This window comes from Thalassophryne amazonica, chromosome 9 (assembly GCF_902500255.1).
Source record: "Thalassophryne amazonica chromosome 9, fThaAma1.1, whole genome shotgun sequence".
Taxonomy (NCBI): domain Eukaryota; kingdom Metazoa; phylum Chordata; class Actinopteri; order Batrachoidiformes; family Batrachoididae; genus Thalassophryne; species Thalassophryne amazonica.
In genome coordinates this window covers 3,108,809-3,122,771 of record NC_047111.1, presented here as the reverse complement: position 1 = coordinate 3,122,771, position 13,963 = coordinate 3,108,809, and the positions used below count along the sequence as shown (strand labels likewise).

The 13,963-nt window shown below is 40.2% G+C and overlaps 1 protein-coding gene and 1 long non-coding RNA gene across 2 annotated transcripts in view; both read left to right on the top strand.

The window, feature by feature from the left end:
• The window catches only part of vps26c (VPS26 endosomal protein sorting factor C), an 82,717-nt gene that overhangs the window by 54,293 nt on the left and 14,461 nt on the right, over positions 1-13,963 (top strand). Inside the window, 2 exon segments of the mRNA XM_034177492.1 lie at positions 4,568-4,642; positions 4,721-4,871. Of these exon segments, the coding sequence (XP_034033383.1) occupies positions 4,568-4,642; positions 4,721-4,871 (226 nt within the window).
• On the top strand, positions 6,698-12,496 carry LOC117516661. The gene is made up of 3 exons (XR_004562513.1): positions 6,698-6,728; positions 8,335-8,336; positions 12,413-12,496. It is a non-coding gene; the product is annotated as an uncharacterized LOC117516661 (long non-coding RNA).

The following is a 13,963-nucleotide window of genomic DNA, read 5'->3' as shown; positions in this document are numbered from 1 at the left end:
CTAACAGACCAGCGTTAGCATGAGCGGAGTGGCTCTTTTGTGAGTAATAGGGTTTATAATGTGCTTAAAAATTATTTTGTTGCATTTTGCACATCCATCCAGTTTCTTCCGCTTTATCCGGAGTCGGGTCGCGGGGGCAGCAGCTCAAGCAAAGCCGCCCAGACCTCCCGATCCACACACACACCTCCCCCAGCTCCTCCAGGGAAACCCTGAGGCGTTCCCAAGCCAGCTGAGAGACGTAGTCCCTCCAGCGTGACGTGCCCAGAACACGTCTCCAGCGAGGTGCCCAGGGGGCATCCGGATGTTGCTAAAATTAAATTAAGTAATGTAACAGACACAGATCTGAGCCTTAGAGAATTATGGTTTTGATCATAACTGAGCCAGCCAATGAACCAATTACTAACAATCATAATCATCTTTTAGCTGTTCCCATTATGGGTCGCCACAGCAGATCAGTTGTTTCCATCTCACCCTGTCCTCTGTATCTTCCTCTGTCTCACCAACCACCTGCATGTCCTCCCTCAGCACATCCATAAACCTCCTCTTTGGTCTCCCTCTTCTCCTCCTGCCTGGTGGCTCCATCCTCACCATCCTTCTCCCTATATACCCTGAGTCCCTCCTCTGCACATGTCCAAACCATCTCAATCTCGCCTCTCTGACTTTGTCTCCAAACCGTCCCACCTGAGCTGTCCCTCTGATATGTTCATTCCTAATCCTGTTCATCCTCGTCACTCCCAAAAAGAATCACAACATCTTCAGCTCCGCCTCCTGTCTTTTTGTTCGTGCCACTGTCTCTAAGACATCCAACAAAGCTGGTCTCACTACTGTCTTGAAGACTTTCCCCTTCACTCTTGCTGATATCCTTCGGTTACAAATCACTCCTGCCACCTTTCTCCACCCACTCCACCCTGCCTGCTCTCTCGTCTTCGCCTCTCTCCCACACTCTCCATTACTGTATACAGTTGACCCCAAGTATTTAACCTAATCTATCTTAACCACTTCTACTCCTTGTAACCGCACTATTCCACTGGGCTCCCTCTCATTCACACACCTGGACTCAGACTTATTCCTACTGACTTTCATTCCCCTTCTCTCTAGAGCATATCTCCACCTCTCCAGGCTAGACTCAACCTGCTCTCTACGCAGGTTGAGTATAGATCACAATGTCATCAGCAAACATCATAGCCCATGAAGACTCCTGTCCAATCTCGGCCATCAGTGTGTCCATCACTACTGTAAAACCGTCTTGTAGAGCGATATTCTCAAGAACCAGTTGACTAGTTTCATTCATTCATTCAGAGTTGTAGTCTTACACACCTCTCTGCAGCTTCTCTCCCCCTGCCATCCCCTCATTACCCCATCCCCGTAGAGACGGTGCCTGCTCCCAGACTACCAATAACCAGCAAAAATCTATTTAAGCATAAAAATTCAAAAAGAAAAAATAATATAGCACCTTCAACTGCACCACAGACTAAAACAGTTAAATGTGGTCTATTAAACATTAGGTCTCTCTCTTCTAAGTCCCTGTTGGTAAATGATATAATAATTGATCAACATATTGATTTATTCTGCCTTACAGAAACCTGGTTACAGCAGGATGAATATGTTAGTTTAAATGAGTCAACACCCCCGAGTCACACTAACTGTCAGAATGCTCGTAGCACGGGCCGGGGCGGAGGATTAGCAGCAATCTTCCATTCCAGCTTATTAATTAATCAAAAACCCAGACAGAGCTTTAATTCATTTGAAAGCTTGACTCTTAGTCTTGTCCATCCAAATTGGAAGTCCCAAAAACCTGTTTTATTTGTTATTATCTATCGTCCACCTGGTCGTTACTGTGAGTTTCTCTGTGAATTTTCAGACCTTTTGTCTGACTTAGTGCTTAGCTCAGATAACATAATTATAGTGGGCGATTTTAACATCCACACAGATGCTGAGAATGACAGCCTCAACACTGCATTTAATCTATTATTAGACTCTATTGGCTTTGCTCAAAAAGTAAATGAGTCCACCCACCACTTTAATCATATCTTAGATCTTGTTCTGACTTATGGTATGGAAATAGAAGACTTAACAGTATTCCCTGAAAACTCCCTTCTGTCTGATCATTTCTTAATAACATTTACATTTACTCTGATGGACTACCCAGCAGTGGGGAATAAGTTTCATTACACTAGAAGTCTTTCAGAAAGCGCTGTAACTAGGTTTAAGGATATGATTCCTTCTTTATGTTCTCTAATGCCATATACCAACACAGTGCAGAGTAGCTACCTAAACTCTGTAAGTGAGATAGAGTATCTCGTCAATAGTTTTACATCCTCATTGAAGACAACTTTGGATGCTGTAGCTCCTCTAAAAAAGAGAGCTTTAAATCAGAAGTGCCTGACTCCGTGGTATAACTCACAAACTCGTAGCTTAAAGCAGATAACCCGTAAGTTGGAGAGGAAATGGCGTCTCACTAATTTAGAAGATCTTCACTTAGCCTGGAAAAAGTCTGTTGCTCTATAAAAAAGCCCTCCGTAAAGCTAGGACATCTTTCTACTCATCACTAATTGAAGAAAATAAGAACAACCCCAGGTTTCTTTTCAGCACTGTAGCCAGGCTGACAAAGAGTCAGAGCTCTATTGAGCTGAGTATTCCATTAACTTTAACTAGTAATGACTTCATGACTTTCTTTGCTAACAAAATTTTAACTATTAGAGAAAAAATTACTCATAACCATCCCAAAGACGTATCGTTATCTTTGGCTGCTTTCAGTGATGCCGGTATTTGGTTAGACTCTTTCTCTCCGATTGTTCTGAGTTATTTTCATTAGTTACTTCATCCAAACCATCAACATGTTTATTAGACCCCATTCCTACCAGGCTGCTCAAGGAAGCCCTACCATTATTTAATGCTTCGATCTTAAATATGATCAATCTATCTTTGTTAGTTGGCTATGTACCACAGGCTTTTAAGGTGGCAGTAATTAAACCATTACTTAAAAAGCCATCACTTGACCCAGCTATCTTAGCTAATTATAGGCCAATCTCCAACCTTCCTTTTCTCTCAAAAAATTCTTGAAAGGGTAGTTGTAAAACAGCTAACTGATCATCTGCAGAGGAATGGTCTATTTGAAGAGTTTCAGTCAGGTTTTAGAATTCATCATAGTACAGAAACAGCATTAGTGAAGGTTACAAATTATCTTCTTATGGCCTCGGACAGTGGACTCATCTCTGTGCTTGTTCCGTTAGACCTCAGTGCTGCTTTTGATACTGTTGACCATAAAATTTTATTACAGAGATTAGAGCATGCCATAGGTATTAAAGGCACTGCGCTGCGGTGGTTTGAATCATATTTGTCTAATAGATTACAATTTGTTCATGTAAATGGGGAATCTTCTTCACAGACTAAAGTTAATTATGGAGTTCCACAAGGTTCTGTGCTAGGACCAATTTTATTCACTTTATACATGCTTCCCTTAGACGGTATTGCTTAAATTTTCATTGTTACGCAGATGATACCCAGCTTTATCTATCCATGAAGCCAGAGGACACACACCAATTAGCTAAACTGCAGGATTGTCTTACAGACATAAAGACATGGATGACCTCTAATTTCCTGCTTTTAAACTCAGATAAAACTGAAGTTATTGTACTTGGCCCCACAAATCTTAGAAACATGGTGTCTAACCAGATCCTTACTCTGGATGGCATTACCCTGACCTCTAGTAATACTGTGAGAAATCTTGGAGTCATTTTTGATCAGGATATGTCATTCAAAGCGCATATTAAACAAATATGTAGGACTGCTTTTTTGCATTTACGCAATATCTCTAAAATTAGAAAGGTCTTGTCTCAGAGTGATGCTGAAAAACTAATTCATGCATTTATTTCCTCTAGGCTGGACTATTGTAATTCATTATTATCAAGTTGTCCTAAAAGTTCCCTGAAAAGCCTTCAGTTAATTCAAAATGCTGCAGCTAGAGTACTAACGGGGACTAGAAGGAGAGAGCATATCTCACCCATATTGGCCTCTCTTCATTGGCTTCCTGTTAATTCTAGAATAGAATTTAAAATTCTTCTTCTTACTTATAAGGTTTTGAATAATCAGGTCCCATCTTATCTTAGGGACCTCATAGTACCATATCACCCCAATAGAGCGCTTCGCTCTCAGACTGCAGGCTTACTTGTAGTTCCTAGGGTTTGTAAGAGTAGAATGGGAGGCAGAGCCTTCAGCTTTCAGGCTCCTCTCCTGTGGAACCAGCTCCCAATTCAGATCAGGGAGACAGACACCCTCTCTACTTTTAAGATTAGGCTTAAAACTTTCCTTTTTGCTAAAGCTTATAGTTAGGGCTGGATCAGGTGACCCTGAACCATCCCTTAGTTATGCTGCTATAGACGTAGACTGCTGGGGGGTTCCCATGATGCACTGTTTCTTTCTCTTTTTGCTTTAAAAAAAAAATTGATTCATTTGGCATAAGGGTGTAATTAAGTGACCCAACACTTTATGTTACTGATTTGTGGGGATGGGAGGTGGGTGGGGAGACATGTCAGCAGCTGATGGCTCTTGTTTTTATTTGTCTCAGCCTCAGAAAGTGCAGGTTTTGCCCACTCCAGTTGACTTCACCATCACTCCAGACACCCTGCAAAACATCCGTGAGGTGAGTAGAAAAGTAAGCCATTAACTTCATTTTTATTGCTTGACTTGAAGTATACAGTTTTGGGGTTTTCTTTTCCAGAGGAATTTGCTGCCAAAGTTTTTGATTAGAGGCCATTTAGATGCCACAAACTGTGTAATCAGCCGGCCGCTGACTGGAGAGGTGGTGGTTGAGGACTCTGAAGTTCCAATCAAGAGTATTGAACTGCAGCTTGTACGAGTTGAGACTTGTGGTATGTTCACACTTTGTTTCACTATTTATATTTGTTTTCCACAACTATACCTATAACTATTTAACTTGTTTGTTTTTAGCTCATCTGGATGGTCAAGATGAGCTAATGTCATGGAGAAGTGTCTGTACTCTGTCTGTAGTTCATAGAAAGTGCTTCTTCTTCTTAAGTTCTTCATGTATTTTAATTCCAATGGGTTTTGTTTGCTTTGTCTCAGTGTTGTTCACAATTCTTTCTTGCAGAATTTAAAAATTTGGTAACATATGGACTTTTTGGGGTGAAAAAAATGAAATTCACCCAAAATGCTTCATCTCCTTCAGTTCTTGATGGCTTTTCATCCCATTGGTTTTGTTTATTTCATGTTAGCACTGTTTCCTCACAGTATTTCAGGATAAAAATATCCCAGTAAAATTACAATACAGATGTGCAGCTCAACTGGCCAGACAGAGGGACCGAGCTGGCAAAGATGAGCAGAAGATTAGGCTGATAATGGATACAGATGGTAATGTGCTGACAAGTGGGAAGAGTGTGTTGAGAAGGTAGTGGGAGTATTTTGAGGAGCTGACGAATGAATAAAATAAGAGAAGGCTGGATGTTGTGGGGTTGAAGTTGACCTGGGCCTGATGTTCCACATAGTTCTTGCTATTGTTATAACAGAGTAATGGCCCGTTATGCTGCTGCCTGAAAAAATTATGCTGCAAGTGGGCTGTTACGTTGTTTTCTAGGGTGTGTAGCGGGAAAATGATCATTTCTCTACATTGACTATGGTCCCGCTTCTTCTGATTCAGAAGCACTGGTCTACAATTTATTCATCAACCTCTGTCAAAGCCATTTAAACATGTCAATCGTGGCTCACCTTTCTGCTGATTAAAGTCACTAACTAGGACTCGTTTATATTGTTGTGGCCAAGAAACGAGAATTGGCCACCATTTCACACCTGACACATTTTATTCGTTCCTTATTAAAAAAATTTCTCTGGCGTGGACTGGACTATTAATATCTCCCTCTTCACCGGTTCATAAACTGAAGTTACTGTCCCTAATGTAAAGGAAAAATAATAATAGTAATAATAATATCCTCCATGTGTTGTTGTGGGACTTGACTGATTGAACCTCTTTCCTCCTAATGCTGTGGCTTTCTGCCAGGTAAAGTTTGGAAAAGATAATCAAAGATTCGACCATCCGGAATCAATACCTTCAAAGCATATCACTGTTTTAAGTTGAATGTCACCTCTTTCCAAATGCTGTAATGCAGACAATGAACTACAACTGACCAAAACCACTGTTTTCCACAAAATGGGAAGTCCTCCATTCTTTATGAATTACTTCGATCTTGATGTGCAGCTGGCTGCAAGACCAGAGCTCAGGGACCGTCAACAAATTACCACGGCGAAAGGAAATGCTTTGATTAAAAACTCTATAACGTCACATCTATGTGTCAACAAACTCATATCATACATCAATGAGCTCCCTCTGGTTGTACTTTGGTGGGGATACAAAAGATTTTGATCGATTGTACTTTGTATTACAGCATTTGGAAAGAGGTGACATTTGATTTAAAACGATGATTCACTTTGAAGTTATTGATTCCAGAAGGCTGAATCTTTGAACGTCTTTCCAACTTTACTTAACTGACAACAGTAACGTGATCGTGACTCCTCACCAACTAAACTGTCCTGGTACTGGAAGCTCATTTTACAAGTGAAAACTCTCAATTTCTTTTGACATTTGCTAACGACCATGTGAAGTCAGTGATGTCTGTACATCAACACATAATGCTAAACTGCTGTCATTCCTGTTTCAGCAGCTGGTATTTTGAGAGGTTCATTTATGATTATTTTTCTTTATTTACCCTGGTATTGTATTACATTATTCTAGCTGAGGTCCCTGTTGTACACACGGGTAATAAAGAAGAATTGTATCCATGTCATTGTATATTTCATGTTCCTTTAGTTAAGGTGTAGTAAGTTGCATTGTGTGTATCTTGTCATCATTAATTTTCAGAGAGCAATTTGACATTGGGACCAGGAGGCAGAGCTGTGGTCTTATACACCTCTCTGCAGCTTCTCTCCCCCTGCCATCCCCTCATTACCCCATCCCCGTAGGGACGGTGCCTGCTCCCAGACCACCAATAACCAGCAAAAATCTATTTAAGCATAAAAATTCAAAAAGAAAAAATAATATAGCACCTTCAATTGCACCACAGACTAAAACAGTTAAATGTGGTCTATTAAACATTAGATCTCTCTCTTCTAAGTCCCTGTTGGTAAATGATATAATAATTGATCAACGTATTGATTTATTCTGCCTAACAGAAACTTGGTTACAGCAGGATGAATATGTTAGTTTAAATGAGTCAACACCCCCGAGTCACACTAACTGTCAGAATGCTCGTAGCACGGGCCGGGGCGGAGGATTAGCAGCAATCTTCCATTCCATCTTATTAATTAATCAAAAACCTAGACAGAGCTTTAATTCATTTGAAAGCTTGTCTCTTAGTCTTGTCCATCCAAATTGGAAGTCCCAAAAACCAGTTTTATTTGTTATTATCTATCGTCCACCTGGTCGTTACTGTGAGTTTCTCTGTGAATTTTCAGACCTTTTGTCTGACTTAGTGCTTAGCTCAGATAAGATAATTATAGTGGGCGATTTTAACATCCACACAGATGCTGAGAATGACAGCCTCAACACTGCATTTAATCTATTATTAGACTCTATCGGCTTTGCTCAAAAAGTAAATGAGTCCACCCACCACTTTAATCATATTTTAGATCTTGTTCTGACTTATGGTATGGAAATAGAAGACTTAACAGTATTCCCTGAAAACTCCCTTCTGTCTGATCATTTTTTAATAACATTTACATTTACCCTGATGGACTACCCTGCAGTGGGGAATAAGTTTCATTACACTAGAAGTCTTTCAGAAAGCGCTGTAACTAGGTTTAAGGATATGATTCCTTCTTTATGTTCTCTAATGTCATATACCAACACAGAGCAGAGTAGCTACCTAAACTCTGTAAGGGAGTTAGAGTATCTCGTCAATAGTTTTACATCCTCATTGAAGACAACTTTGGATGCTGTAGCTCCTCTGAAAAAGAGAGCTTTAAATCAGAAGTGTCTGACTCCGTGGTATAACTCACAAACTCGTAGCTTAAAGCAGATAACCCGTAAGTTGGAGAGGAAATGGCGTCTCACTAATTTAGAAGATCTTCACTTAGCCTGGAAAAAGAGTTTGTTGCTCTATAAAAAAGCCCTCCGTAAAGCTAGGACATCTTTCTACTCATCACTAATTGAAGAAAATAAGAACAACCCCAGGTTTCTTTTCAGCACTGTAGCCAGGCTGACAAAGAGTCAGAGCTCTATTGAGCTGAGTATTCCATTAACTTTAACTAGTAATGACTTCATGACTTTCTTTGCTAACAAAATTTTGACTATTAGAGAAAAAATTACTCATAACCATCCCAAAGATGTATCGTTATCTTTGGCTGCTTTCAGTGATGCCGGTATTTGGTTAGACTCTTTCTCTCCGATTGTTCTGTCTGAGTTATTTTCATTAGTTACTTCATCCAAACCATCAACATGTTTATTAGACCCCATTCCTGCCAGGCTGCTCAAGGAAGTCCTACCATTATTTAATGCTTCAATCTTAAATATGATCAATCTATCTTTGTTAGTTGGTTATGTACCACAGGCCTTTAAGGTGGCAGTAATTAAACCATTAGTTAAAAAGCCATCACTTGACCCAGCTATCTTAGCTAATTATAGGCCAATCTCCAACCTTCCTTTTCTCTCAAAGATTCTTGAGAGGGTAGTTGTAAAACAGCTAACTGATCACCTGCAGAGGAATGGTCTATTTGAAGAGTTTCAGTCAGGTTTTAGAATTCATCATAGTACAGAAACAGCATTAGTGAAGGTTACAAATGATCTTCTTATGGCTTCGGACAGTGGACTCATCTCTGTGCTTGTTCTGTTGGACCTCAGTGCTGCTTTTGATACTGTTGACCATAAAATTTTATTACAGAGATTAGAGCATGTCATAGGTATTAAAGGCGCTGCGCTGCGGTGGTTTGAATCATATTTGTCTAATAGATTACAGTTTGTTCATGTAAATGGGGAATCTTCTTCACAGACTAAAGTTAATTATGGAGTTCCACAAGGTTCTGTGCTAGGACCAATTTTATTCACTTTATACATGCTTCCCTTGGGCAGTATTATTAGACGGTATTGCTTAAATTTTCATTGTTACGCAGATGATACCCAGCTTTATCTATCCATGAAGCCAGAGGATACACACCAATTAGCTAAACTGCAGGATTGTCTTACAGACATAAAGACATGGATGACCTCTAATTTCCTGCTTTTAAACTCAGATAAAACTGAAGTTATTGTACTTGGCCCCACAAATCTTAGAAGCATGGTGTCTAACCAGATCGTTACTATGGATGGCATTTCCCTGATCTCTAGTAATACTGTGAGAAATCTTGGAGTTATTTTTGATCAGGATATGTCATTCAAAGCGCATATTAAACAAATATGTAGGACTGCCTTTTTGCATTTACGCAATATCTCTAAAATCAGAAAGGTCTTGTCTCAGAGTGATGCTGAAAAACTAATTCATGCATTTATTTCCTCTAGGCAATGAATTACAATAGTCCAATTGTAATTCATTATTATCAGGTTGTCCTAAAAGTTCCCTAAAAAGCCATCAGTTGGTTCAGAATGCTGCAGCTAGAGTACTGACGGGGACTAGCAGGAGAGAGCATATCTCTCCTGTGTTGGCCTCTCTTCATTGGCTTCCTGTTAATTCTAGAATAGAATTTACAATTCTTCTTCTTACTTATAAGGTTTTGAATAATCAGGTCCCATCTTATCTTAGGGACCTCGTAGTACCATATTACCCCATTAGAGCGCTTCGCTCTGAGACTGCGGGCTTACTTGTAGTTCCTAGGGTTTGTAAGAGTAGAATGGGAGGCAGAGCCTTCAGCTTTCAGGCTCCTCTCCTGTGGAACCAGCTCCCAATTCAGATCAGGGAGACAGATACCCTCTCTACTTTTAAGATTAGGCTTAAAACTTTCCTTTTCGCTAAGGCTTATAGTTAGGGCTGGATCGGGTGACCCTGGACCATCCCTTGGTTATGTTGCTTTAGACGTAGACTGTGGGGGGTTCCCATGATGCACTGTTTCTTTCTCTTTTTGCTCCGTATGCATCACTCTGCATTTAATCATTAGTGATCGATCTCTGCCCCCCTTCTCGGCATGTCTTTGTCCTGGTTCTCTCCCTCAGCCCCAACCAGTCTCAGCAGAAGACTGCCCCTCCCTGAGCCTGGTTCTGCTGGAGGTTTCTTCCTGTTAAAAGGGAGTTTTTCCTTCCCACTGTGGCCAAGTGCTTGCTCATAGGGGGTATTTTTGACCGTTGGGGTTTTTCATAATTATTGTATGGCCTTGCCTTGCAATATGGAGCGCCTTGGGGCAACTGTTTGTTGTGATTTGGCGCTATATAAGAAAAAAGTTGATTGATTGATTGATTGACATTAATGAGACTCAAGTGAAAGATGATAAAAAGGTGACGGCAGGTCAGATCACTGCAACACTCTGACACACAGCAGGGACATTTTAATTGAAAAAATGTGCACTTTAACTGCTACACGGTGCACGCTGGCCCGTTCAGACCCGAGCCAGCCGATACTACATAGTAAGAAAAGTGTGACGCTGCTACCTGACCTGAGAACCACGTGAACTGTGAAAATAAGGGCTCTAGTGAGCGGGCTGTGATCTAATATACGAGGCTGACTGTGTGCGTGTGTGTGTGTTCGTGCACGTATGCTTTCAATCTAAGGGCCGATGGTGGGCACAGTATAATCCACTAACCGCTAATTAGCTGTGCTAACTTTTTGTTAGCAGATTAGCTTTTCAGCTAATTTTGAAAGCCATCATTGGACCAAATAGATCCGCTAAATTTCAGTCCAGTAACATTTTTTTTGCTGGCATAGTGAGTAAAGCTTAACAGTCAAAAACATTTGTAAACCCTAAAATCATACATGTTAGTGCCTGTCTGTTGCGTGTTTTGCAACAGTCGGACCGCTGTGAGCTTAGTCCTCCCCCAGCAGAAGGGGACGTGCCAGTTGCCAGCTGCTGTTACAATTAAATTAAAAACGAAAAGAAAGTGCCATTTACTTTCCACATGCAACGACACAGACAGTCAGCAGGAGACATGAAACACAAAGCATTTTTCACTCATGGTTTCATTTATAAACAATACTAATTTTGATAGTTTATCAACATTAACGGCAACTGTCATTTTTACAAAGTGAAAATATCGCACATCTTTTAAAGTAATGCGCTAATCGTGAAGGTTTGAGCGTTAACAGACATGTGCACCAAAAGGCATTATGGGAAAAATCTGTCTCTTTCAGTCACTTCCCCTCCTCCATCAAAATGAATAGAACACTGCCATCAACTGGATAGGCGTGTGAATAGTGACCGTTGGTCGCTATTCATTGCGAATTATACTTCACAAACACAATGTTCAGTTTTGCAAATGCCCTTTTTTTTAACAATGAAAAAAATTACATATTTACAAATACACATTTATTTGTGAGAACCGACACACACATTACAGTAACTTGTGTGTTGGTTTTTACAAATAAATAAAACAACCAACCAGTGATTGAGTAAAACATGCATTCAGGCATATTACATTACAACCTCAATTCCAATGAAGTTGGGACATGGTGTAAAATGTAAATAAAAACAGAATACAATGATTTTCAAATCCTCTTCAACCTATATTCAATTGAATACACCATAAAGACAAGATATTTAATGTTCAAACTGATAAACTTTATTGTTTTTGTGCAAATGTTTCTGTGTAGGCTCTCAGTTGTCCAGGTGGTTTCCATAGTAGAGAAGCTTGAGAAGCTTCTCTACTTTTTGTGCAAATATTTGCTCATTTTAAAATGGATGCCTGCAACACGTTTCAAAAAAGCTGGGACAGTGGTATGTTTACCACTGTGTTATATCACCTTTCCTTCTAACAACACTCAGTAAACATTTGGGAACTGAGGACACTAATTGTGAGTGTCATGACTGTGTATAAAAGGAGCATCCCCAAAAGGCTCAGCTGTTCACAAGCAAAGACGGGGCGAGGATCACCACTTTGTGAACAACTGCGTGAAAAATAGTCCAACAGTTTAAGAACAATGTTTCTCAACGTTCAGTTGCAAGGAATTTAGGGATTCCATCATCTACAGTCCATAATCAGAAGATTCAGAGAGTCTGGAGAACTTTCTACACGTAAGTGGCAAGACCGAAAACCAACATTGAATGCCCGTGACCTTCAATCCCTCAGGTGGCACTGCATTAAAAACCATCATCTTAGCTTTTATATTTTTAATTCATTTATATCAAGTTGTAGAGATTTACTTTCAGTTTGATTCTAAGGAAGATAATTTTAGAAATTTTTATATTGAGAAGCCTGATTAAACAAATAAACAAATTAAAATGCGTGAATTATCAAGGGGCTGAATACTTTTGCAACCCACTGTAGATTATATTATACCTGGTGTTCATATACTATTGACTTAAAGAAATTTAGATTGTAGACAACATGATTAGCGTCTTGAAACAAAACCAAAATGTATTTACATGTAGTGCCTCAGTCCACATGCACTATGATGAGACTTTCAGCCCAAGGCTGAAGTTTCAAGTCATTTACAGATACACAGATACTTTATGTGTCATTGTAACAAAGTACAACAAAAGGTAAGGTGCAGGCTTTCAGTGCAAATATAAACCTGAGTAAACCACATGCAGACTTAAAAGGTCTGGAGAAGAAAATAAAACAAACATAAAATTTAACAGAATGAAAGAGGTGGGTCCAGAGCACAAATTTAAAACAAAATTATAAGAATGCAGTAGCAAAAAAGAGATTACATTAAAAACAAAGAGAAAAGTATGTACAAAACTGTGGATATTGCACATAAACACTGCACTCATTCCAAGTGTGTCATGTGACCTGGCTGTTTGGTTCCAGTGGCATTCAAAGCTCTAACAGCATTTGGGTAGAAACTGTTTTTCAGTCTATTTGTTCTTGTTTAATGGTCCTCTACCGTCTGCTGATGGCAGCAGCTCAAACAGCGAGTGTCCAGGGTGGGACGAGACCTTTAGGATGGTGTTGGCTATCGTGGTTTATGTTATTTTTCCTGAGGATGCTCAGAAAGTGGAGTCTTTGCTGTGCCTTCTTTACCAAGTGTGTGGTGTTCCTGTCCCAGGTCAGTTTCTCCTCTATGTGGACTCCCAGGAAACAGAAGTCCCTGACCCTTTCCGCACAGGTCCCCCCAATGATAATGGGCTGAAAGTGTAGGTAACACCAAAAAATGTGCACAAATAATCACTAAAAATGATGGAAAAAAAATCCTGAACAATCCTGCAAACAGGGCTGTCAGTAGCCTGTAAAAAATCCATAAATTGGCTGCATCATTGTTTAAGCCGCAGTGTTCGAGTGTGAAAATAAAGTGGGGCTGGTCCACAATCCACTCATTCCTCCGCACATGATCCTCAGGAAACTGAAACCACCGGACTCCACCTGCAACAGTGTTTTCATAAACTTGCAGCAAACACATGGAGCCGGCATAACTCCAGAAATGAAGCACTTCAACACACAACTACATCTGATTGCTAACCAAATAAATGGGGCTGTTAATTAAATGGTTCTCCCGCTGATGTCACTTCCTCTTTCATTTCCAGTGTTGTGACTCGCTCAGACGTTCCTGGTTTTTAGTGTTGCGCAGTTCAAAATCCGAACATTTATCTCTTCACAGGGCTGGACATAGCAATTTGCCCGCTGGCCCAGCGCCATTTTGGCCACTACGGGCCAGTACAATTTATCAAATGAGGTCCACTACAAAAATACGCAAAATTCTATTTGTTTTACCCAGGGCTTAATTTGAGAGGGAGCAAGCCGGAGCGTGCTCCGGAACCTCGGACGTTGGCTCTGCCAGCTTTTTATACTGTTTCCGGTGATCCGCCACCTCTCTTGACTAACAAAATATTTTTTAAAAAATCACCGCGATTGCTCTCACTGCCACCGCCCTCCTGT